The sequence below is a fragment of the Lynx canadensis genome, chromosome E1, assembly GCF_007474595.2.
Source record: "Lynx canadensis isolate LIC74 chromosome E1, mLynCan4.pri.v2, whole genome shotgun sequence".
In the NCBI taxonomy this organism is placed as follows: domain Eukaryota; kingdom Metazoa; phylum Chordata; class Mammalia; order Carnivora; family Felidae; genus Lynx; species Lynx canadensis.
In genome coordinates, this window is record NC_044316.2 from 16,411,184 (window position 1) to 16,437,821 (window position 26,638).

The following is a 26,638-nucleotide window of genomic DNA, read 5'->3' on the forward strand; positions in this document are numbered from 1 at the left end:
AATGGCAATGAATGTTGGACAGGTGGGCCTTAAGGAAAATAGACATCCCCCTGCAAGCTAAGTGCCTTAAGTGAAGTTATTATAGGGGCTATAAGGAAAGAAAAGCTAATATTCTCAAACAGGAGAGAAGGGATTGCTTCTGCTGCCAAGGAAGGCTTAGAGAGATTTGTACTTCAAGTCTTAGCTTCCATCCAAACGTAAACATTCCAAGTCTCAAGGTCCCTCTATTGTCCAAGCAGCATGCTGACTTTCCTATAAGAGACTTGACAACTCTGTGAATTCAACTTGCATTTTAATCCTGTTACATTAAATTTAGAGCTGATTTTTCATCCACATCTGCCCTAAAAATAAAAGAAATAGAGATTCCTTCAGAGCCATTATGAAAATTTTATCGTTTTCTGACTGCAACTTGAGCAAGAATTTAAAGCCCTGAGCTTGTCTTTTACTTTCTACAATATCTCCAATGTAATGAAATGAAGCCCATCCACTGACTTGTAGTCAACACTTACTGTAATTATGGTTAAATGCAACAGCCACTTGGTCTCTTAAAGCCCTTCCTTCAAAAGACACTTCATCCCAAGCAACCACAGTGACAATTTAAAAATATTTTTTCATTGAGGAATAATAAATACGTAACAAGGTGTGCAAATACCAAATGTTTATTTCAGTGAATGTTTACCTATACTATACTATACTGTATACTCTATATAAGTACCACTCAGATAAAGATATAGAACATTTTCATAATTGCCCGAAGGCTCCTTCATGGCATCTCTTAGTCAATAATTCCTCCAAAGGTAATTATTATTATGATGTTTTCACTATAGATTAGTTTGCTTATTTTTGTATTTCATATAAATGAAATTATATAGTATATACCCTTTTTTATCTTTTTTGTTCAATATTATATCCATAAATTTTATTCATGGTTAATTTTTCTGTAATTTTTTTCATTGCTACATAATAATCCACTAATATATATAAAGATTTATTATTAAAATCTTTAATATATATAGATTTATTAATATATATTAATTAATATATAAAGATTTATTTAATCGTACCATTATTGATAAACATTTGTACTACTTTTAGTTTTTTACTATTATAAATAATACTATGAGCATTCTTGTTTTTTTATCAACCTCAAAGAAGTATAATTTACATCCAATAAAATGAGCCAATTTTAAGCATAGAGTTCAATGACTTGTGACAATGTATACACCCACATGACTACCACCAAAATGAAGATATAGATTTTTTCATTTAATCAAAAAGTTCCCTTGTGCCCCTTTGTACTCATGGCCCCAGAAAACTATCATTCTGCTTTCTACTGCTATAGATTAGTTTTCCTTTTTCTAGATTTTCATATAAACGAAATCATGTAGTATGCATTCTTTTATGTCTTCTTTCTTTCACTTAGTATAATATTTTTGAAATTCATCAATGTTATTGTGTGTATCAGTACTTCATCTCCTTTTATCGCAAAGTAGTATTCCATTGTAAGGATATAATACAATGTGTTTATCCACAAGTTGATGGACACTTGGGTTGTTTCCAGTTTGGAGGTGTGAATTACACTGCTAAGAGCATTGGCAAACAAGTCTTTGAATATTCATATTTTTCATTTTTTCTAAATTTATTTCATTTCTTCTTGATAAATAGCTAGGAGTGGAACTGCTGGTTGCTGGCTCATATGGTAAATATATGTTTACTTTTTCTCTATTAAAATTTTTTAAAGTTATTTATTTTGAGAGAGAGAGAGTTGCAGAGGGGCAGAGAGAGAGAGAGAGAGAGAGAGAGAGAATCCCAAGCAGGCTCTTCACTGTCTGCACAGAGCTGGACATGGGCTCAAACCCACGAACTGTGAGATCATGACCTGAGTCAAAGTCCAGCTGTAACAAACTGAGCCACCCAGGTGTCCTTATATGTTTAACTTTTTAAGAGACTGCCAAAATGTTTTCCAAAGTGTTTGTTCCATTCCTATCAGCAATATATGAGAATTCTAGTTGCTTCATATCTTTGCCAATATTTGGCATTGTCAGTCTTGTTGTTTTTTTTTTTTAATTCCAGTATAGTTTACAGTGTTATATTAATTTTGGGTATGCAATGGAGTGATGGAACAATTCTATATGTTACTCAGTACTCATCATAAGTGACTCTTAATTTCTTCCACCTATATCACCCATCTCCCCATCCACCTCTCCTCTGGTAACCATCACTTTGTTCTCTATAGCCAAGAGTCTATTTTCTGGTTTGTCTTTTTTTTTCTTTGTTCACTTGTTTTGTTTCTTAAATTCCACAGATGAGTGAGACCATATGATATTTGTCTTTCTCTGACTGACTTACTTCACTTAGCATTATACCCTCCTGATTGATCCATGTTGTTGCAAATGGTAAGATTTCATTCCTTTTTTGGCTGAGTAATATTCCATTGTATACATATACCACCTCTTCTTTATCCATTCATCTATCAATGGATACTTGGGCTGCTTCCATAATTTGGCTATTATAAATAATGCTACAGTAAACATAGGGGTACATATATCATTTTGAATTAGTGTTTTTGTGTTGTTTGTGTAAATACCCAGTAGTGGAATTACTTGATCATATGGTAATTCTATTTTTAATTTTTTGAGGAACCTCCATACTGTTTTCCACCAGTTTGCATTCCCACCAGCAGTGTCTGAGCACTCCTTTTTCTCCACATCCTTGCTAACACTTGTTTCTTGTTTTTGATTTTAACCATTCTGACAGGTGTGAGGTGATATCTCATCTTAGTTTTGATTTGCAATTCCCTGATGATGAATGATGTTGAGCATTTTTCATTTGTATTTTGGTCATCTCAATGTCTTCTTTGGAGAAATGTCTGTTCATGTCTCCTGCCCATTTTTTAATTGGATTATTTGGTCTTGGGGGTGTTAAGTTTTATAAGTTCTTAATACATTTTGGATACTAACCCTTTATTGGATATGTCATTTGCAAATATCTTCTCCCATTCAAGTAGGTTGTCTTTTAGTTTTGTGAATTGTTTCCTTTGTTGTGCAGAAGATTTTATTTTGATGCAGTCCCAATAGTTTATTTTTGGTTTTGTTTCCCTTGCTTCAGAAGACATATCTAGAAAAATGTTGCTATGGCTGATGTCAGAGAAATAACTGCCTGTGCTCTCTTACAGGATTTTTCTGGTTTCAGGTCTCACATTTAGGTGTTTAGTCCATTCTGAGTTTATTTTTGTGCATGGTGTAAGAAAATGATCCAGTGTCATTCTTCTGCTTATAGCTGTCCAGTTTTCCCAATACCATTTGTTGAAGAGACTATCTTTTCTCCAATACATATTCTTGCCTCCTTTGTTGAAAATTAATTTACCATATCAACAAGGGGCTATTTCTTGAGTCTGTATTCTATTCCATTCATCTCTGTGTCTATATTTGTGCCAGTACCATACTGTTTTGATTAGTATAGCTTTGTATTAATATCTTGACATTTGGGACTGTGATACCTCCAGTTTTATTCTTTTTCAAGATTGCTTTGGCTGGGGCGTCTGGGTGGCGCAGTCGGTTAAGCGTCCGACTTCAGCCAGGTCACGATCTCGCGGTCTGTGAGTTCGAGCCCCGCATCAGGCTCTGGGCTGATGGCTCAGAGCCTGGAGCCTGTTTCTGATTCTGTGTCTCCCTCTCTCTCTGCCCCTCCCCTGTTCATGCTTTGTCTCTCTCTGTCCCCCCCCCCAAAAAATAAATAAACGTCAAGATTGCTTTGGCTTTAAGGTCTCTGTGGTCCCATGCAAATTTTAAGATTATTTGTGCTAGTTCTGTGAAAAATTATGTTGGTTTTTGATAGTGATTACATTAAATCTGTAGATTGCTTTGGGTAGTATGCACATTTTAACAATATTGGTTCTTCCAGCCCATAAGCATGGGATATCTTTCCATTTGTTTCTGTCGTCTTCATTTTCCTTCATCAGTGTTTTACAGTTTTCAGAGTATAGGTTATTTACCGACTTGGTTAAGTTTGTTCCTAGGTATTTTATTATTTTTGGTGCAATTGTAAATGGGACTGTTTTCTTGATTTCTTCTTTTTCTACTTCATTATTAGTGTACAGAAATGCAATGGGTTTCTGCATATTGATTTTGTATGCTGCCCTCACTGAATTCATTTATCAGTTCTAGTCATTTTTTGGTGGAGTCTTTAGGGTTTTCTATAGAGAGTATCATGTCATCTGCAAATAGTGAAAGTTTTACTTCTTCCTTACCAATTTGGATTCTTTTCATTTCTTTTTGTTGTCTGATTGCTATGGCTATGACTTTCAATACTATGTGGAATAAAAGTGGTGAGAGTGGACATCCTTGTTATGCTCTAAGTCTTAGAAGAAAATTCTTAGTTTTTCACCATTGGGTATGATATTAGTTGTGGGTTTTTCATATATGGCCTTTATTAAGTATGTTTCCTCTAAACCTTCCATGTTGAAGGTTTTTAATCATGAATAGATGCTGTACTGGCACTGGCAGTCTTTTTAACTCTAGCTATTCTAAGTGGGTGTAATTTTTAGCTCATGGTTTTAATTTGCATTTCTCTGATGACTGACACTGAAATATTTCCATGTATTGAGCATACATATATTTTCTCTTCTGACATGTCCATGGCATTTTTAACTGAATTATTTCATTAAGTTATAGGAGTTCTTTATGGGTTCTGGATTCAAATTTTTTTGTCATTAAGTGTATTGCAAATATTTTCTCCCAGTCTATAGCTTCCTTTTCATTTTCTTCATAGTGTCTTTCCAAAAATGGAATTTTAAAATTGCTTTTTATCAAATTTTCTTTTAAGGTTCATGTTTTCTTCTGGAAATTTGATTTTACCTTAAACATTTAGGTCTAAAGTTTATTTCAAGCTTTTTTTTTTTTTTTTTTTTGTATCATGTGAGGTAAAGCTTGAGGTACTTTTATTTCCCCCTAGAGTTGGTAGCCAGTTTTTCCAGAACCTTTATTTCAAAAGATTATGCTAGGCACCACTTTTTGTTGAAAAGCAATTGCCTGTGCACATGTGGTTTTATGTCTGACTCTACCTGGTTCCATTAGTCTGTTTGTCTATCCTTACACCAATACTGTGTGTTCTTGACTTCTGTTGATATATAGTAAATCCTTAAATCAGGTAGTGCGACTCCTCCAACTTTGTTCTTTTTCAAAATTATTTTGGCTATCCTTTGAAATGCCATATAGATTTTAAAACCAGTCCTGTCAGGGGCTCCTGGGTGGCTCAGTCAGTTAAGTATCCAACTTTGGCCCAACAACTTTGGCCCAGGTCATGATCTCATGGTTCGTGGGTTCGAGCCCCTCGTCAGGCTCTGTGCAGACAGCTCAGAGCCTGGAGCCTGCTTTGGATTCTGTGTCTCCCTCTCTCTCTACCCCACTCCACTCACACTCTATCTATCACTCTCTCTCTCAACAATAAATAAACATTAAAAAAATGTAAAATGTAAAACTAGTCCTGTTGATTTCTACAAATAAGTTCACTGAGATTTCGGTTGGAACTGTGTTAAATTTATAGGTCAGTTTGGGAACGAATAATATTTAGCCTTTTGATTTATGAATTATAGTCTTTGAGACAAATGAGAAATGCTCTCTCTGTTTTTTAGGTTTTTAAAATTTCTCTCAACAGTGTTTTTTAGTTTTTAGTCTATAGGCATTGCAAGTATTTTGTTCAATATATCTCTATTTCATGTGTGTGATATTAATGCAAATGGCATTTTATTTTATCTATTTAAAAAAATTTTAATGTTGTATTTATTTTTGAGAGAGAGTGAGTGAGTGAGCAGGGGAGGGGCAGGGAGAGGGGGAGACACAAAATCCAAAGCAGGCTCCAGGCTCTGAGCTGTCAGCACAGGGCCTGATGTGGGGCTCGAACCCATGACTCGTGAGATCATGACCTGAGTCAAAGTCAGATGCTTAACTGACTGAGCCACTCAGGCACCCCAGGCAAATGGCATTTTAAAATTTCATCTTCCAATTGTTCATTGCTAATATATAGAAATAAATTGATCTTTGTGTATTGACTGTATGTCCTGAAGCCTTACTAAATCATGTATATGTTCTGGTGGATATTTCAAAGATTTTATTTCAAAGATTTTATTTCAAAGATAAAAATTTTTATTTCAAAGATTTCTTAGGATTTTATACATAGAAGATTATGTAATTCCTGAAGGAGTTTTCTTTTTCTTTTCATGCCTTATTTCACTGGCTATTACTTCCAGGACAATGTTAAATAAAAGTGGTGAAAGTGGACACCTGATATAAGGAGGAAATCATTAAAATTTTTACCATTAAGTATAACCGTAAGTTTTTTTTATAGATGCTCTTTATCAGGTTGAAGAAATTCTATTTCTATTTGCCAAGAGATTTATTGTTTTTGTTTTTTAAATGATGAATAGATGTTGAATTTTGTCAGATGATCATACAGCTTTTCTTTTTTTAATTTCTTAATGTGGTGAGTTGACTTGATTGAATTTTTACCATTAATCAACCTTGCATCCCTAGATTAAGCTTCATTTGATACTGATATATTACTTTTTTAATATATTACTGAACTAACTCAAAGATTTTTGTATCTTGTTCAGGGGAGATATTAGTGTATAGTTTTTTGTCTTGGAAGAGTTTTGTCTGGTTTTGATTTAAGAATAATGCTGGCCACATAAAACCAGTAGGATGTATTCCCTCTTCTATACTCTGAAAGACTGCATGGGTTTGGAATTAGTTCTTCCTTAAATGTTTGATAGAATTAATCAGTGAAGCCATCTGGGCCTGGAGTTTTGTTTGTGGAAATGTTTTAATGGCATGAATTAATTTCTTTATACATATAAGAGTATCTAGGTTTTCTATTTCCTCTTGAGTCAGACTTGGTAATTTGTGTCTTCCAGGAAACTTGTCCATTTAATCTAATTTGCAAATTTACTGACAAAAAGTTGTTCATAATGCTCTCTCATTGTTCTTTTAATGTTTTCAGTCTCTGTAGTGATGTCCCCTTTTTCTTTCTTGATATCAGTAATTTGTATCTTCCCTTTTTTTCTTTGATTAGTCTACCTAGAGATTCATCAATTATATTAATCTTTTCAAAGAACCAGCTTTTTATTTTGATTTTTACTATTGTATTTTTTTCTATGTCATTAATTTCTGCCCATTTCTTTATCATGCCCTTCTTTCTACTTAGTTGTTATTTATTTGGTCTTGCTTTACTTTTCTAGTTTTTGAGATGGAAGCCTAGATCACTGATTTTGGACCTCTTTTCTTTTCTTTCTTTTTTTTTTTTTTTTGGCAGCTTAAGCTAGTATTTATTTATTTATTTATTTATTTATTTATTTATTTATTTTTTGTATATATGAAATTTATTGACAAATTGGTTTCCATACAACACCCAGTGAACCCTCTTGCACTGTTGGTGGGAATGCAAATTGGTGCAGCCGCTCTGGAAAGCAGTGTGGAGGTTCCTCAGAAAATTAAAAATAGACCTACCCTATGACCCAGCAATAACACTGCTAGGAATTTATCCAAGGGATACAGGAGTATTGATGCATAGGGGCACTTGTACCCCAATGTTCATAGCAGCACTGTCAACAATAGCCAAATTATGGAAAGAGCCTAAATGTCCATCAACTGATGAATGGATAAAGAAATTGTGGTTTATATACACAATGGAATACTACGTGGCAATGAGAAAAAATGAAATATGGTCTTTTATTTTCTTTATAAAAGCATTCTAAGCTATAAATTTCTAAGCACCACTGTATTGCTCCAATTATAATGCATTGTGTTTTAATTATCACTATTTAATTAGTTTAATTATCATTAAATTATTAGTTTGAATTATCATTATTTAATTAGTTTAATATTTTAAACTATTTCCTAATTTCTCTGATGATATTTTTTTGTCCATTGGTTAGTTGGAAGTGTGTTTTTAATTTTTAAATATTTGGGCATTTTCCAAGTATCTTTCTGTTATTGGTTTCTAATTGATTCTGCTGTAGCCAAAGAACATATACAATATGATTTCAATTCTTTTAAGTTTATTGAGACCACTTTCATGGTATATCATTTGATCATTTTGGTGAATGTCTCAAAGTAAAATTGAAAATTTATCAATTTTATTGATTTTTTTTCAAAGAACCAGCTTCTGGTGTTATTGATCGGCTTCACTGTGTTGTGTTTTGTTTTTTAGTTTCTATATCATTTATTTCTTCTCTAATCTTTATTATTTCCTTCCTTCTGCTAGCTTTAGGTTTTGTTTAGTCTACTTTTTCTAGCCCTTTTAGGTGTAAGGTTAGGTTGTGTATTTGAGATTTTTCTTGCTTCTTGAGAAAGGCCTGAATTGCTATAAACTTTCCTCTTAGAACCACTTCTACTGTATCCCAAAGTTTTTGGACTGTTGTGTTCTCATTTTCATTTGTTTTCCATACACTTTTTAATTTCTTCTTTTAATTCCTCGTTGGCCCATTAATTGTTCAGTAACGTGTTATTTAACTTCCATGTATTTGTGGACTTTCCAAATTTTTTCTAGTGGTTCACTTTTAGTTACATAGCATTGTGGTCAGAAAAGATGCATGGTATGACTTTGATATTCTTGAAATGTCGAGGCTGGTTTTGTGAGCTAATACATAATCTACTCTGGAGAATGTTCCATGTGCCCTTGAAAAGAATGTGTATTCTGCTCTTTTAGGATAGAATATTCTGAATATATCTGTAAAACCCATCTGTTCTAGTATGTCATTTGAAGCCATTATATCCTTGTTGATTTTCTGTTTAGACGATCTGTCCATAGATGTGAGTGGGTTTTAAAGTCCCTACTATTATGGTATTATTATCAGTTAGTTTCCTTATGTTTGTTATTAACTGCTTTATGTATTTGGGTGCTTCTATGTTGGGTACATATTTTCAGTTGTTATATCTTCTTGTTGGATTGTCCCTTTATTATTATATAGGGTCTTTCTTTGTCTCTTGTTACAGTCTTTATTTAAAAGTGTATTTTGTGTGATGTACATTTGGGTTCTTTCCATAATTTGGCTATTGTTGATAACACTGCTATAAACATCGGGGTGCATGCATCCCTTTGAATTAGTATTTTTGTTTGGGTAAATACCTAGTGTAATTGCTGGATCATAGGGTAGTTCTATTTTTGACTTTTTGAGGAACCTGCATAGTCTTTTCCAGAGTGGCTGCCTTAGGCCTACCTCAAGAAGCAAGAAAAATCTCAAATAAACAAGCTAACCTTACACCTAAAGAAGCTAGAAAAAGAATGGCAGATGAAGTCTGAAGCCAGCAGAAGAAGGGAAATAATAAAGATTAGAGCAGAAATAGATGATATAGAAACCAAAAAAAAAAAAAAATGGAACAGATCAATGAGGGGTGCCTGGGTGGCTAAGTCCATTGAGTGTCTGACTCTTGATTTTGGCTCAGGTCATGATCTCAGGGTCATGGGATTGATCCCTGCATCAGGCTCATGCTGAGCATGAAGCCTGCTTAAGATTCTCTCTCTCAGGGCACCAGGGTGGCTCAGTAGGTTGAGCATCCGACTTCGGCTCAGGTCATGATCTCACAGTTCTTGAGTTCAAGCCCTGTGCTGACAGCTCAGAGCCTGGAGACTGCTTCAGATTCTGTGTCTCCCTCTCTCTCTGCCCCTCTACCACTCACATTCTGTCTCTCACAAATGAATAAGTGTTAAAAAAAAAAAAGACACACTCTCTCTCTCTCTCTTCCTCTGCTCCTTTCTTCCACTTGCATTCTCTCTCTCTCTCTCTCTCAAAACAAAAACAAAACAAAAACAAAAACAAAAAATAGATCAATGAAACCAGGAGCTGGCTCTTTGAAAAAATTAATAAAATTGATAAACCCCTAGCCAGACTTATCAAAAAAGAGAAAGGACCCAAATAAATAAAATCACAAATGAGAGAGAACTAATAACCAAAACCACAGAAATATAAGTAATTATAAGATAATATTATGAAAAACTACATATGCCAACAATTTGGACAAAAATGAATAAATTCCTACAAACATATAAACTACCAAAACTGAAACATGAAGAAGTTGAAAACTTGAGCAGACCAATAACAAGTAAAGAAATTGAGAGGTACCGGGTGTCTCAGTCAGTTAAGCATCTGACTTTGGCTCAGGTCGTGATCTCACAGTTCATGGTTCAAGCCCCACATTGGACTCTCTGCTGTTAGCACAGAACACCCTTTGGATCTTCTGCCCCCTTTCTCTCTGCTCCTCCCCTTCGCATTCTCTCTCTCTCTCTCTCTCTCTCTCTCTCTCTCTCTCTCTCAAATACATAAATAAAAACTTTAAAAAAATTAAAAAAAAAAACCAGAAATTAAATCAGTGATCAAAAATCTCCCAACAAACAAAAGTCCAGGGCCAGATAGCCTTCCCAGGGGAATTCTACCAAACATTTAAAGAAGAGTTAATACTTATTTTTCTCAAACTCTTCCAAAAAATAGAAATGGAAGGAAAACTTCAAATTAATTCTATGAGGCCAGCATTACCCTGATACCAAAACTATCTAGATAAAGACTCCACTAAAAAAAGAGAACTAAATATCCCTAATGAACATGGATGCAAAAATTCTCAATTACATACTAGTAACTGAATCCTAAAGTACCTTAAAAGAATCATTCACCACTCAAGTGGGATTTATTCCTGGGCTGCAAGGGTTGTTCAATGTTTGTGACTTCTTCTTAACACCAGTTTGTATTTATCTTACAAACATCATCAATAGAGTATTTGGTTACGTTTCCCTTTTCACATTCACTGCCAGAAGCTTAGATTCAAATTTGTAGATGACCCAGAACAAATATTTAGGTCATTACAGTATGCAATTTAGGCTTTGTTTCCAGCTTCATTTAGTATCTTCTCATTTATTTCTTCTTTCATCCAACTTTTCAATTATGTTCCTTTGTTGCATTTTATCTATTTGCATAAGCTTCCTTAAATCTTTTCTGGAACATGGGGTTATAAACAAATATAAAGTTCATAAACAAATGTCTTTCAATAAAGTTTGTACCTAATTTTTGCAAATCCATTTGGTATCCTAGCATACTAGTATTCTTCCAAACGCCATTCTTAGAAATACTTTTTTTTTAATTTTAATTTATTTTTATTTTTTTTCAATATATGAAATTTATTGTCAAATTGGTTTCCATACAACACCCAGTGCTCATCCCAAAATGTGCCCTCCTCAATACCCATCACCCACCCTACCCTCCCTCCCACCCCCCATCAACCCTCAGTTTGTTCTCAGTTTTTAAGAGTCTCTTATGCTTTGGGTCTCTCCCACTCTAACCTCTTTTTTTTTTCCTTCCCCTCCCCCATGGGTTTCTGTTAAGTTTCTCAGGATCCACATAAGAGTGAAAACATATGGTATCTGTCTTTCTCTGTATGGCTTATTTCACTTAGCATCACACTCTCCAGTTCCATCCACGTTGCTACAAAGAGCCATATTTCATTCTTTCTCATTGCCATGTAGTACTCCATTGTGTATATAAACCACAATTTCTTTATCCATTCATCAGTTGATGGACATTTAGGCTCTTTCCATCATTTGGCTATTGTTGAGAGTGCTGCTATAAACATTGGGGTATAAGTGCCCCTATGCATCAGTACTCCTGTATCCCTTGGGTAAATTCCTAGCAGTGCTATTGCTGGGTCATAGGGTAGGTCTATTTTTAATTTTCTGAGGAACCTCCACACTGCTTTCTAGAGCGGCTGCACCAATTTGCATTCCCACCAACAGTGCAAGAGGGTTCCCGTTTCTCCACATCCTCTCCAGCATCCATAGTCTCCTGATTTGTTCATTTTGGCCACTCTGACTGGCATGAGGTGATATCTGAGTGTGGTTTTGATTTGTATTTCCCTGATAAGGAGCGACGTTGAGCATCTTTTCATGTGCCTGTTGGCCATCCGGATGTCTTCTTTAGAGAAGTGTCTATTCATGTTTTCTGCCCATTTCTTCACTGGGTTATTTGTTTTTTGGGTGTGGAGTTTGGTGAGCTCTTTATAGATTTTGGATACTAGCCCTTTGTCCGATATGTCATTTGCAAATATCTTTTCCCATTCCGTTGGTTGCCTTTTAGTTTTGTTGGATGCTTCCTTTGCTGTGCAGAAGCTTTTTATCTTCATAAGGTCCCAGTAATTCATTTTTGCTTTTAATTCCCTTGCCTTTGGGGATGTGTCGAGTAAGAGATTGCTACGGCTGAGGTCAGAGAGGTCTTTTCCTGCTTTCTCCTCTAGGGTTTTGATGGTTTCCTGTCTCACATTCAGGTCCTTTATCCATTTTGAGTTTATTTTTGTGAATGGTGTGAGAAAGTGGTCTAGTTTCAACCTTCTGCATGTTGCTGTCCAGTTCTCCCAGCACCATTTGTTAAAGAGGCTGTCTTTTTTCCATTGGATGTTCTTTCCTGCTTTGTCAAAGATGAGTTGGCCATACGTTTGTGGGTCTAGTTCTGGGGTTTCTATTCTATTCCATTGGTCTATGTGTCTGTTTTTGTGCCAATACCATGCTGTCTTGATGATTACAGCTTTGTAGTAGAGGCTAAAGTCTGGGATTGTGATGCCTCCTGCTTTGGTCTTCTTCTTCAAAATTACTTTGGCTATTCGGGGCCTTTTGTGGTTCCATATGAATTTTAGAATTGCTTGTTCTAATTTCGAGAAGAATGCTGGTGCAATTTTGATTGGGATTGCATTGAATGTGTAGATAGCTTTGGGTAGTATTGACATTTTGACAATATTTATTCTTCCAATCCATGAGCAGGGAATGTCTTTCCATTTCTTTATATCTTCTTCAATTACCTTCATAAGCTTTCTATAGTTTTCAGCATACAGATCTTTTACATCTTTGGTTAGATTTATTCCTAGGTATTTTATGCTTCTTGGTGCAATTGTGAATGGGATCAGTTTCTTTATTTGTCTTTCTGTTGCTTCATTGTTAGTGTATAAGAATGCAACTGATTTCTGTACATTGATTTTGTATCCTGCAACTTTGCTGAATTCATGTATCAGTTCTAGCAGACTTTTGGTGGAGTCTATCGGATTTTCCATGTATAATATGTCATCTGCAAAAAGCGAAAGCTTGACTTCATCTTTGCCAATTTTGATGCCTTTGATTTCCTTTTGTTGTCTGATTGCTGATGCTAGAACTTCCAACACTATGTTAAACAACAGCGGTGAGAGTGGGCATCCCTGTTGTGTTCCTGATCTCAGGGAAAAAGCTCTCAGTTTTTCCCCGTTGAGGATGATGTTAGCTGTGGGCTTTTCATAAATGGCTTTGATGATCTTTAAGTATGTTCCTTCTATCCCGACTTTCTCAAGGGTTTTTATTAAGAAAGGGTGCTGGATTTTGTCAAAGGCCTTTTTTGCATCGATTGACAGGATCATATGGTTCTTCTCTTTTTTTTTGTTAATGTGATGCATCACGTTGATTGATTTGCGAATGTTGAACCAGCCCTGCATCCCAGGAATGAATCCCACTTGATCATGGTGAATAATTCTTTTTATATGCTGTTGAATTCGATTTGCTAGTATCTTATTGAGAATTTTTGCATCCATATTCATCAGGGATATTGGCCTGTAGTTCTCTTTTTTTACTGGGTCTCTATCTGGTTTAGGAATCAAAGTAATACTGGCTTCATAGAATGAGTCTGGAAGTTTTCCTTCCCTTTCTATTTCTTGGAATAGCTTGAGAAGGGTAAGTATTATCTCTGCTTTAAACGTCTGGTAGAACTCCCCTGGGAAGCCATCTGGTCCTGGACTCTTATTTGTTGGGAGATTTTTGATAACCGATTCAATTTCTTCGCTGGTTATGGGTCTGTTCAAGCTTTCTATTTCCTCCTGATTGAGTTTTGGAAGAGTGTGGGTGTTTAGGAATTTGTCCATTTCTTCCAGGTTGTCCAATTTGTTGGCATATAATTTTTCATAGTATTCCCTGATAATTGTTTGTATCTCTGAGGGATTGGTTGTAATAATTCCATTTTCATTCATGATTTTATCCATTTGGGTCATCTCCCTTTTCTTTTTGAGAAGCCTGGCTAGAGGTTTGTCAATTTTGTTTATTTTTCAAAAAACCAACTCTTGGTTTCGTTGACCTGCTCTACAGTTTTTTTAGATTCTATATTGTTTATTTCTGCTCTGATCTTTATTATTTCTCTTCTTCTGCTGGGTTTAGGCTGCCTTTGCTGTTCTGCTTCTATTTCCTTTAGGTGTGCTGTTAGATTTTGTATTTGGGATTTTTCTTGTTTCTTGAGATAGGCCTGGATTGCGATGTATTTTCCTCTCAGGACTGCCTTCGCTGCATCCCAAAGCGTTTGGATTGTTGTATTTTCATTTTCGTTTGTTTCCATATATTTTTTAATTTCTTCTCTAATTGCCTGGTTGACCCACTCATTCGTTAGTAGGGTGTTCTTTAACCTCCATGCTTTTGGAGGTTTTCCAGACTTTTTCCTGTGGTTGATTTCAAGCTTCATAGCATTGTGGTCTGAAAGTATGCATGGTATAATTTCAATTCTTGTATACTTATGAAGGGCTGTTTTGTGACCCAGCATATGATCTATCTTGGAGAATGTTCCATGTGCACTCGAGAAGAAAGTATATTCTGTTGCTTTGGGATGCAGTTCTAAATATATCTGTCAAGTCCATCTGATCCAATGTATCATTCAGGGCCCTTGTTTCTTTATTGACCATGTGTCTAGATGATCTATCCATTTCTGTAAGTGGAGTGTTAAAGTCCCCTGAAATTACCACATTCTTATCAATAAAGTTGCTTATGTTTATGGGTAATTGTTTTATATATTTGGGGGCTCCGGTATTCGGCGCATAGACATTTATAATTGTTAGCTCTTCCTGGTGGATAGACCCTGTAATTATTATATAATGCCCTTCTTCATCTCTTGTTACAGCCTTTCATTTAAAGTCTAGTTTGTCTGATATAAGTATGGCTACTCCAGCTTTTTTTTGGCTTCCAGTAGCATGGTAAATAGTTCTCCATCCCCTCACTCTCAATCTAAAGGTGTCCTCAGGTCTAAAATGAGTCTCTTGTAGACAGCAAATAGATGGGTCTTGTTTTTTTATTCATTCTAACACCCTATGTCTTTTGGTTGGCGCATTTAATCCATTTACATTCAGTGTTATTATAGAAAGATATGGGTTTTGAGTCATTGTGATGTCTGTATGTTTTATGCTTGTAGTGATGTCTCTGGTACTTTGTCTCACAGGATCCCCCTTAGGATCTCTTGTAGGGCTGGTTTAGTGGTGACAAATTCCTTCAGTTTTTGTTTGTTTGGGAAGACCTTTATCTCTCCTTCTATTCTAAATGACAGACTTGCTGGATAAAGGATTCTCAGCTGCATATTTTTTTCTGTTCAACACATTGAAGATCTCGTGCCAATCCTTTCTGGCCTGCCAAGTTTCAAAAGAGAGATCAGTCACGAATCTTATAGGTCTCCCTTTATATGTTAGGGCACGTTTATCCCTTGCTGCTTTCAGAATTTTCTCTTTATCCTTGTATTTTGCCAGTTTCACTATGATATGTCGTGCAGAAGATCGATTCAAGTTACGTCTGAAGGGAGTTCTCTGTGCCTCTTGGATTTCAATGCCTTTTTCCTTCCCCAGTTCAGGGAAGTTCTCAGCTATTATTTCTTCAAGTACACCTTCAGCACCTTTCCCTCTCTCTTCCTCCTCTGGGACACCAATTATACATATATTATTTCTTTTTAGTGTATCACTTAGTTCTCTAATTTTCCCCTCATACTCCTGGATTTTTTTATCTCTCTTTTTCTCAGCTTCCTCTTTTTCCATAACTTTATCTTCTAGTTCACCTATTCTCTCCTCTGCCTCTTCCATCCGAGCCGTGGTCGTTTCCATTTATTTTGCATCTCGTTTAAAGCGTTTTTCAGCTCCTCCTGACTGTTCTGTAGTCCTTTGATCTCTGTAGCAAGAGATTCTCTGCTGTCCCCTATATTGTTTTCAAGCCCAGCGATTAATTTTATGACTATTATTCTAAATTCACTTTCTGTTATATTATTTAAATCCTTTTTGATCAGTTCATTAGCTGTTGTTATTTCCTGGAGATTCTTTTGAGGGGAATTCTTCCGCTTGGTCATTTTGAATAGTCCCTGGAGTGGTGCGGACCTGCTGGGCACTTCCCCTGTGCTGTGGTGTATAACTGGAGTTCGTGGGCGGGGCCACAGTCGGACCTGATGTCTGCCCCCAGCCCACCACTGGGGCCACAGACTGGTGTGTGCCATCTCTTCCCCTCTCCTAGGGGCGGGATTCACTGTGGGGTGGGGTGGCCCGTCTGGGCTACTTGCACACTGCCAGGCTTGTGGTGCTGGGGATCTGGCGTATTAGCTGGGGTGGGTAGGCAAGGTGCACGGGGGCAGGAGGGACAGGCTTAGCTGCTCCTCCTTCGGTGATCCACTTCAGGAGGGGCCCTGTGGCAGCGGGAGTCAGACCCGCTGCCGGAGGGGTGGCTCCGCAGAAGCACAGTGTTGGGTGTTTGCCCGGAGCAAGCAAGTTCCCTGGCAGGAACTGGTTCCCTTTGGGATTTTGGCTGGGGGATGGGCGAGGGCGATGGCGCTGGCTAGCGCCTTTGTTCCCCGCCAAACTGAGCTCTGTCGTCCAGGGGCTCAGCAACTCTCCCTCCCTTTGTCCTCCAGCCTTCCTGCTTTCCGAGCAGAGCTGTTAGCTTATAACCTTCCAGATGTCAAGTCCCGCTTGCTGTCAGAACACACTCCGTCCGGCCCCTCCGCTTTTGCAAGCCAGACTCCGGGGCTCTGCCTGGCCAGCGGGCTGCCCCTCCACCCCGGCTCTCTCCTGCCAGTCTGTGGAGCACGCACCGCCTCTCCGCCTTTCCTACCCTCTTCCGTGGGCCTCTCGTCTGCGCTTGGCTCTGGAGACTCCATTCTGCTAGTCTTCTGGTGGTTTTCTGGGTTATTTAGGCAGGTGTAGGTGGAATCTAAGTGATCAGCATGACGCGCGGTGAGCCCAGCGTCCTCCTATGCCGCCATCTTCTGCCGGTCTCCTGAAATACTTTTTGATATAAACTTTTCTTATTTTAAGAAGCAGCATAATACAATGTGGTAAGCTTCCTATTCCCAACAATTTATTTTCTATAGGAAGCCAGCAGCAAAGAGAGTAAGCAAAAACAATCTTAAAAAAATACATTCTTAAGATGGAAAGAGACAAGTTGTACATTGTAAAATGGCAGTGCCATTGAAGACATGGTCTATAGGCTGGTACCAGTCTGTGACAAGAAAGGTATAGAAATTGAGGATAGTATCTAAAAAATTGTATAGCAATTTGAGAAAGTAACAGATAAATCATATTTGAATCTAATAATAAAAAATGTGGATTGTCTTTTGTACATGCATTTTTCCCCCCCAGCAATCCATTTTCATTGAGTGTTAGTCCACAATGGTTTAGCAGTTAAAAACATCACCATCCACAACAACCTAAAATCCAGTCCTTCACAAAAAAATAGTTTGAGAAGTATTGCTTTAAGGTCTTATCCTACCTTCCCACGGTCACAACACAGGAAGAGTTCAGCAAACATCTGCCTCCGCATATCCGTTTTTATGATCTCCCGGAATTCATCTGCACAATGACAGAGGTGCTTAAGGAGTTTCTCAAACATTTCACTTTTAAAGTCTGCAATGTATGAGGAGATGTACTGCAGAGGAAAAAGAAGATAAATGATTGATTTAAAACAGGGCTCTTTAGGGGCGCCTGGGTGGCGCAGTCGGTTAAGCGTCCGACTTCAGCCAGGTCACGATCTCGCGGTCCGTGAGTTCGAGCCCCGCGTCGGGCTCTGGGCTGATGGCTCAGAGCCTGGAGCCTGTTTCCGATTCTGTGTCTCCCTCTCTCTCTGCCCCTCCCCCGTTCATGCTCTGTCTCTCTCTGTCCCAAAAATAAATAAACGTTGAAAAAAAAAAAATAAAAAAAAAAATAAAAAAAAAAAAAAATAAAACAGGGCTCTTTACTTGGATTTTCCCTGGGATTCAGTTGATGCGTATGAAATTATTGGCTACAATTTTTTCCATATCATTTGCTTGTCACGTGAATAAAGCATTTTCATGTTAGTACTATTCTTCAGCTGTGCTGCAGACAGAGGTAATTAATACAAAACCATACACCAGTGAGACTAAATATTTTTGGAGCAACTCCCCTCTAGACCACAACAGCATTATATAGAGCACACTTTTTACCTCCCGGCATGAAATAGCAGCAGTTATAAAACATTGCCTGTAAGTTAATAGTTCTAAAAATTGGATGCAGTTTTCTTTTGATGAATGGCATATAAAACCATGTGTTTTCCGAGACTGGCTACATTTAATTATTGGAGTATAAAGAATGGGGATTGTGCAAAGTTTCTGCATCTTCTGATATTATAATAAGGTATCCTTTGTCTATTTTTTTTTTGAAAGTATAGAGTCTGAAGACATCTATGCTTATGGGCCATTTCTCTTGGTTCCTATTGAACAGATTCCTGGAAGTGGGATTGTTAGCTTAGAAGGTAAATGCATCTGTTTTTTGGGTAGGATTTTACATCAGGCTTGGGCTTTTTTGTTCTTCCAAAACTAATGAATACCATTCCTCTTCAGCCTCACCACCAGTGTGTATTGGCTTCTGGATTTTCCCTCATTTTATGGGTCAGGAACATAACATTCTTGATCTATACTTGACTATAAAGATCTTATGTTAAGGGACAAATGGATCTAGTGCTGGAAGAGTTTCTGAGGGAACCTTTCTTGAAGTGTTAGCCCAACTCATAAGTAAATGATTTCCTTGTCTGTCCCAGCACAGTGGTAGCCAAATTTGTACTGGGAGTCCAATTTGGATCAAATCGCCCTACTTCCATAGCCATAAATGATTGGAGCAGGGGATGATCCCTGATATAAACAAAGCCATTCAGATTCTTTCCACTAGAAATTGGGAATTAGGACTGGGAAATGGTTGGTTGTCCTCTGAGAGGGGCTGGACTTGTGAATGTAAACTTAAGAGTTTTGGGTGGCCAGATTCCTCCAGGTAAATGGAGGATGCAGGATAAGTCAGTATATAGAGACAGATGAAACAGAAAGCAGAAAGAAGAGTCTTGATTTTTCCAAGTCCCTGACTTCCAGAAGTCAGACCATATTCTTGCTCTTGGACTCCATACATTTCATTTTCATCTACATTAACTCAGGTTGGCTTCTGTTTCTTACAATTAAAGGAGACTAATATAGCTTGCCTAAAATGGAATGTTTTATTGGCATATTTCATTGGCATAATTTTTGAAATGAAGAATGTAGTAGACATTTCACTTCCTCACTAATATCATCTAGGCAAATTTAGAATGTACTATATAAGAGATACATTAGGCTTGAATCCATGCAAATGAATCATAAACCATATTCAATTGACTTAGAGATCAAAAGAGGAAATTTAAAGCAGTGTAAGAGAGGTTTTCTAAATATTTCGTTTCATTGGCAGCCGAAACCTTCTAATTGTCATTATTTCTGATGGATCAATGAGTACAGTTAAGTTCTTATGTGTTCCCTTGGGATGCATAATAGTGTAATGGTTAAGAACTCACATTTTGCCTCATCAAAATACCAATGGCATTTTTCACAGAAATGGAACAAAGAATCCCAAAATTTGTATGGGACCATAAAAGACTTCAAATAACACAAGCAACCTTGAGAAAGTAGAATCAAGCTGGAGACATCACGCTTCCTGATTTCAAGCTATACTGCAAGACTAGAGTTAGCAAAACAGCATGGTACTGGCATAAACATAGACACATAGATCCATGGAATAGAATAGAGACCCCAGAAATAAACCTATGCATGTATGGTCAACTAACCTATGACAAAGGAGGCAAGAACATACAATGAGGAAAAGACAGTTTCTTCAATAAACAGTGTTGGAAAAACAGGACAGTTACATGCAATTCTACTTCTGGATCTAGAGAAAATGAAAACACCAATTTGATACATGTACCCCTATGTTCATTGAAGCATTATTTACAATAGCCAAGATATGAAAACAATTTAAGTGTCATCGATAGAAGAATGGACAAAAAAGATGTGGTATATGTATACAGTGGAATGTTACTCCACCGTACAAAAGGAGATTGCCATTTGCGACAACATGGATGGACCCAGAAGGTACTATGATAAGTGAAATAAGCCAGACAGAGAAAGACAAATACTTATGATTTCACTTATATACAGAATCTATGAGGCTTTACCAGGCCTGTATTGCAGCTGACTTCTGCCTAATCCTGTTACACTTCCCTCCCTTCACAACTATTGATCCCTAATAAATAACCTGTGTACCAGGATCCGTCTCAGCATCTGCCTCATGGGGAAAGTGACATTTGAGTCAAGAAGGAGAAGAGGGAGTAAACCATGTGGAAATATGTGAGGAGCACTGTCCTAGAAAAGTGGTAAGGCCCTGAGGTGAGAACATACTTGGGGGTGTCTAGTAATGGCAAGGTAGCTAATGTGACTGAGGCAGAATGAGTGAGGAGTACAGAGAGAGAGGTGAAGACAGGGGTCATCAGACAGTCCAGGTCAAGCCCTGGGGTCATGTTAAGGGCTTTGGTTTTTACTTTAAGTAAGATGGGAAGCCCTTGGAGGGTTTTGAGCAGAAGACTGGCTTAATTTACCTATATTTCTTTTTTTAAAAGTTTATTTATTTTTCAGTAATCTCTGCACCAAATGTGGGGCTGGAACTCATGACTCAGAGATCAAGAGTTGCATCCTCTTCCAACTGAGAGAGCTAGGCACCCCTACCTTCCATTTTAAAAGGCAAGAGTGAAAAGCATAAGAGACTCTTAAAAACTGAGAACAAACTGAGGGTTGATGGGGGGGTGGGAGGGAGGGGAGGGTAGGTGATGGGCATTGAAGAGGGCATCTTTTGGGATGAGCACTGGGTGTTGTATGGAAACCAATTTGACAATAAATTTCATATATTAAAAAAAAAGGCAAGAGTGAAAATAAGGGTGTCAGTCAGAAAGCTAATGAAATAAGGCAGTTGTGAGATGGTGATGGCTTATAACAGAGTGCAGGTGGTGAGAAGACATCAGATTCTAAACATTTCCAGAAGGTGGAGACAAAAAAAAAACCCTCACATTTTGGAACCTATCTGAGTTCAAATCCCAGTTCCCATATTTACTGGCTGAGTAACCTTGGCTGAGTCACTGAACTTCCCAGTTTCTTAATTTATAAAATGTGTACCACAGTAGCTTTCTCACTGAGTCATGAAGAGTGTATGTACAGAGTGTAAGTATTTCATGTAATAAGTTCTCTGTAGCCATTGCTCCTGCTTCCTTTTGAGGTAGGTAAAAAAATTGACCAAGAAAAAGAATAAAAGTCTTCTCAGTAGACATATCTATTTAGAAGGAAAAATCCAATGAGATCAGGGATTCTCAAAATGTTGCCCCTTGACTACAACTCCTGAGAGCTTGTTAGAACCTCTGAGGGCATCACCTCAGAGCTTGTTAGAAATGAAAATTTGGTATAAACTTAGGGGTGCATGTATCCCTTTGAATTAGTATTCTCGTATTCTTTGGGTAAATACCCAGTAGTGTGATTGCTGGATCATAAGGTAGTTCTATTTTTAACTTTTTGAGGAACCTCCATACTGTTTTCCACAGTGGCTGCACCAGTTTGCTCTCCCACCAACAGTGCATGAGTGTTTCTTTTACAGAAGCATTATTTATAATAGCTAAGATATGGAAGTAGCCTCAGTGTCCATCGATTGATGAATAGATAAAGAAGATGTGGGATATAAATTATGGAAAGAGCCTAAATGTCCATCAACTGATGAATGGATAAAGAAATTGTGGTTTATATACACAATGGAGTACTACGTGGCAAGGAGAAAGAATGAAATATGGCCCTTTGTAGCAACGTGGATGGAACTGGAGAGTGTTATGCCAAGTGAAATAAGCCATACAGAGAAAGACAGATACCATATGTTTTCACTCTTATGTGGATCCTGAGAAACTTACCAGAAACCCGTGGGGGAGGGAAAGGGAAAAAAAAAAAAAAAAGAGGTTAGAGTGGGAGAGACCCAAAGCATAAGAGACTCTTAAAAACTGAGAACAAACTGAGGGTTGATGGGGGGTGGGGAGGAGAGGAGGGTGGGTGATGGGTATTGAAGAGGGCATCTTTTGGGATGAGCACTGGGTGTTGTATGGAAACCAATTTGACAATAAATTTCATATATTGGGGAAAAAAATAAGATGTGGGATATATACAATAGAATATTACTCATCCATAAAAAAAGAATGAAATCTTGCCATTTGCAACAACAGGGATGGAGCTAGGGAGTATAATGCTAAGTGAAATAAGTCAGTAGGAGAAAGACATATATCATATGATTTCACTCATATGTGGAATTTAAGAAACAAAACAAAAAAGTAAAGGGGAAAAAATAAGACAAAGAGAGAGAAACAAATCAAGAAACTGACTCTTAACTATAGAGAACAAATTGATGGCTACCAGAGGGAAGAGGTGAGTAGGATGAGTTAAATAGGTGATGGGGATTAAAGAGAGCACTTGTGATGAGAACAGGGTGATGATATATGGAAGTGTTGTTACTATATTGTATACCTGAAACTAATATGATACTGTATGTTAACTGGAAATAAAAAGAAACTTAACTTTAAAAAAAAAGAAAGAAACACAATCCTTTGGGTGGCTATTAAAGCAAAATGCATTTAAAGAAACAAACACTTTTCTCCAAAAAAAAAAAAAAAAGGAAGAAGAAATGTAAATTTGGGGACCCTACTCCAGATCTACTGAATCAGAAACTCAGAGGGGAGTGGGATCCAGAATCTGTGTTTTTAAAAGCCCTCTGGGAGCAAAATACACTTCTAGCTCTTAAACAGGCTCCTTCCTGTCACAAGTGTGCAGAGTCAGAACAGAAATAATATGAGTTAATGTCACATGACCAGACTAGCTGCCCCCAGAGTTCTTGGAGAAGGGAAATCATCTTTCTTTCCCCCTCTTAAAATACGGACGGACCCAAACACTTTTCCACTGTTATTCTTTCCTTGTATCTCAACACTCAGAAATCCTGTGACATTAGCCAGTGGGGGGCATGTGGTTGTGTAAACTATGTATAGAAATCTAAGTGGGCCCGTCAAGGAGACTGGGTCCTTGGGTCTTTTTCCTCCAACTTTACACATGGTAACTTGAAATAAAAAGTCCACTCTGGAGTGAAAAAAATAAAATAAAATATAAAAATAAACCCTCTGGGCTATTTTTATGTTTACTAAAGGCTGAGAACCATTGAAATATATGACATGCGGGCGACTGGTCCTAATTATTCCAGAATCCTAATGTTGTTTAATATATAAATTAACCTTTTGGGAATTGACCTCAAAGACATTTGAGTTTTCTGGATGCGGTAATCCTATTAAACCACGGCTTAGTTTAACTGCCTCTCCAAGAGACACTTCAACATTCTGGATTTATAGAGTATGGGTTTTCTGAGTGAGTGTGTTCTGTAAGTGTGGGCTATATGACGTAAAGACTAGCAATTGCCAACTAACTACAAATTCCAAACAGAACAATTACAGAAGTTTGTCGGTATCTCTTCTAAAAACAGAGAAAGCAAAAACACATGGCCTTTGTGTTTTCATAGCCTCCCAAGGAATAAAACAATGAATACCTGCCAATCCTGAAATGATTGCCTAGTTTAATTTAAGAATATAATGAACTACTAATATCCTTCAGTTTAATAGCTCTGTGAGCTGATAAACACTTGAATTGTACTTAATCAAGTTATCTTCATGTGCTGGGTCCCAGTGTGATGAATTCTGGACTTTTTCTTTCTGACTTGAAAACCAAAATGTTGAGAATATAGTGAAAGTCACAATTAACAGACTGATAGCTACTGTTAAATTCTACAACTCTGGGCCATTAGGATTCATATTTATTTAACTGTAGACATACTGGAGAGTTGATGAAGTGGGTAATATAAGAGTGATGGAAAGAAAACTATATTTGGAAGCTGTTTTAGGCATTAACTTCCAAACTATATATGTAAGTCCTGGTAGCATATAACATTTTCAGAAATGCCTGCAGATGAGGACTATAAAATATTGAAATACACAGATTATATTGGCTATCTATTATTGAAGAAGTGGTGTGTTCATATAGGATTTGGACAGAAAATTAGCTTTCCAGTCTCAGAGAGGGAATTTTTAAAAACAATTAATGCTAATTAATATGCCCAACAAAACAGAAATATACTTTAACTTTTCCAATTTTTGAAAATCAGAATCATTTGCTTAACAAATGAATTTCAACAAAGGCTTTATTCAATTATCCAATAATAATAATACATAATATAGTACATATTATATATAATACATATTATATATAATTATCCAATAATAACAAAAGTAATAAAATAAAATAATAAATAAATAAAATAAAAATAATAAAAGTAATAGACTGAAACACACGATTTTCCCCCTATTGGTAAAAGGCAGCTTAGGCAATATTATGGGTTAGGTTGTGTCCCCCCAAAGTTCATACATTGAAGGCCTAACCCTTAGTACCCCAGATTGTGACTGTGTTTTGAGATAGGATCTTTAAAGAGGTAATTAAGGGGCGCCTGGGTGGCTCAGTCGGTTAAGCGTCCGACTTCAGCTCAGGTCACGATCTCACGGTCTGTGAGTTCGAGCCCCGCGTCGGGCTCTGGGCTGATGGCTCAGAGCCTGGAGCCTGCTTCCGATTCTGTGTCTCCCTCTCTCTCTGCCCCTCCCCCGTTCATGCTCTGTCTCTCTCTGTCTCAAAAATTTTAAAAATGTTAAAAAAATAATAAAAAAAAATAAAGAGGTAATTAAATTAAAATGAGGTCATTAAGGTGGGCCAAAAGCTAATATGACCAGTGTCCTAATAAGAAGAGGAAATTTGGACACAGACATGTGCAGAGGAAAGACCATGAGAAGGCACGGGGAGAAGATGACCATCTATCTACAAGCCAAGGAGAGAGACCCTCAAAAGAAACTAACCCTGCCAATACCTTGTCTTGGACTTCCAGCCTTCAGAACCATGAGAAATTAAATTTCTGATGTTTAAGTCACCCAGTACTTTGTTATGGTAGTCCTAGAAAACTGATACAAACAATAAGAAATTACTGATCAGCAAATTCCTTGATTTATGTATTTCTTACAGTTGAAGACCACGTAGGAAGACACACACCTGGGAGGACAGTTTACCATAGACCGTCCCATTTCCTGGGCTTAAAATTCCCTCATTTCTCCCTCATTTTCCTCATGCAGTTTTCACAAGATATTGCTACTCCTACCTCTACCTCCACCAAAGCCATCATTCCTTCAGTCAGAAAAAGACAAATATCATATGACTTCACTCATATGATACAAAACAGATGAACATAAGGGAAGGGAAGCAAAAATAATATAAAAACAGGGAGGGACACAAAACATAAGAGACTTAAAATGTGGAGAACAAAAAGAGGGTTACTGGAGGGGTTGTGGGAGGGGGGATGGGCTAAATGGGTAACGGGAATTAAGAAATATGCTCCTGAAATCATTGTTGCACTATATGCTAATTAACTTGGATGTAAATTTAAAAAATAAATTAAATTAAATGGTAAAAAGAAAACACACACACACACACACAAAAAGCCATCATTCTTCCTTCTTCTGTCCTTCCCTGCCATAACTCAAAGCATATGAAACACAAAATAAACAGAACAAAACAACACAAATTACAAAATGCAAAATTATAAATAACAGAATAGAGAGTCACTCAGATACATACCATTTTGGGGAAAATGCACAGCCTGGATTTAGTAGAATATGTTAAAGGAAAGATACAGTCTTTGAGTAATTTGATGAAACCTCTCTATTTTAAAATTTAAACTTTGAGTCACATCAGCTTGAAGGCTGTGTGATTGGTACAAAACAACTGAGCCTAAGAAAGTGGCTATCTCAAAGCAGACCACTACAGAGCAAGAACAGACTAAGCCCCAGAGAAGAGAATTCAGGCAGAGATGTGGCCTTTATTTACTCCTCTTTAACTCCCTAGTTTCTTAGTGTCACAAAATCAGAAGTTAATATCTGAATCCCACTGTATAGTATTTGTAGTTTTTGCATAGAATTCTTCTCAAGCCTATTATATAATTCAGGTGCAGATCTCAGACTGTTTGAAGTCCAGGCCTACTGAAGGATGCTCCCAGGAAACTGACCCTCACTTTACCCAGTCCCACAAAAACAAGATGCTAGATTGTTTTCACTTGTCTCTGGTGAGCAGGTAGGTGCAGCCAGAGTTTCCACAATGACCAGGTAGGAGATAGGATCAAAGCAAAGCAAACTCAGAGTGGTTGACTGCCTCAGTTTGCCTGGGACTTCCCTAGTTTTAGCACTGAGAGTCCCATGTTCTAAGAAACCCCTCACTTCCAAGCAAATCAGAATGGTTTGAAACTCTAAACATTGATCCATGCCAATGGTCTAATTCCTGTGGGAAACTCTGGAGGAACCTCTGTTTGGAAGCATACTGTGTTGTATCCTGCTTTATATAACAAACCATCTCTGTTAATACCTGAATCCTTTGCTATAAAAGAAATTTTACAGCCTTTAA

At 37.2% G+C, this 26,638-nt stretch overlaps 1 protein-coding gene across 1 annotated transcript in view; it reads right to left on the reverse strand.

The window, feature by feature from the left end:
* The window catches only part of EFCAB5 (EF-hand calcium binding domain 5), a 200,993-nt gene that overhangs the window by 73,803 nt on the left and 100,552 nt on the right, over window positions 1-26,638 (reverse strand). Inside the window, exon 11 of the mRNA XM_030295821.2 lies at window positions 17,548-17,703. Coding sequence (XP_030151681.1) covers window positions 17,548-17,703 — 156 coding nt within the window. The remainder of the gene's footprint in view (window positions 1-17,547; window positions 17,704-26,638) is intronic.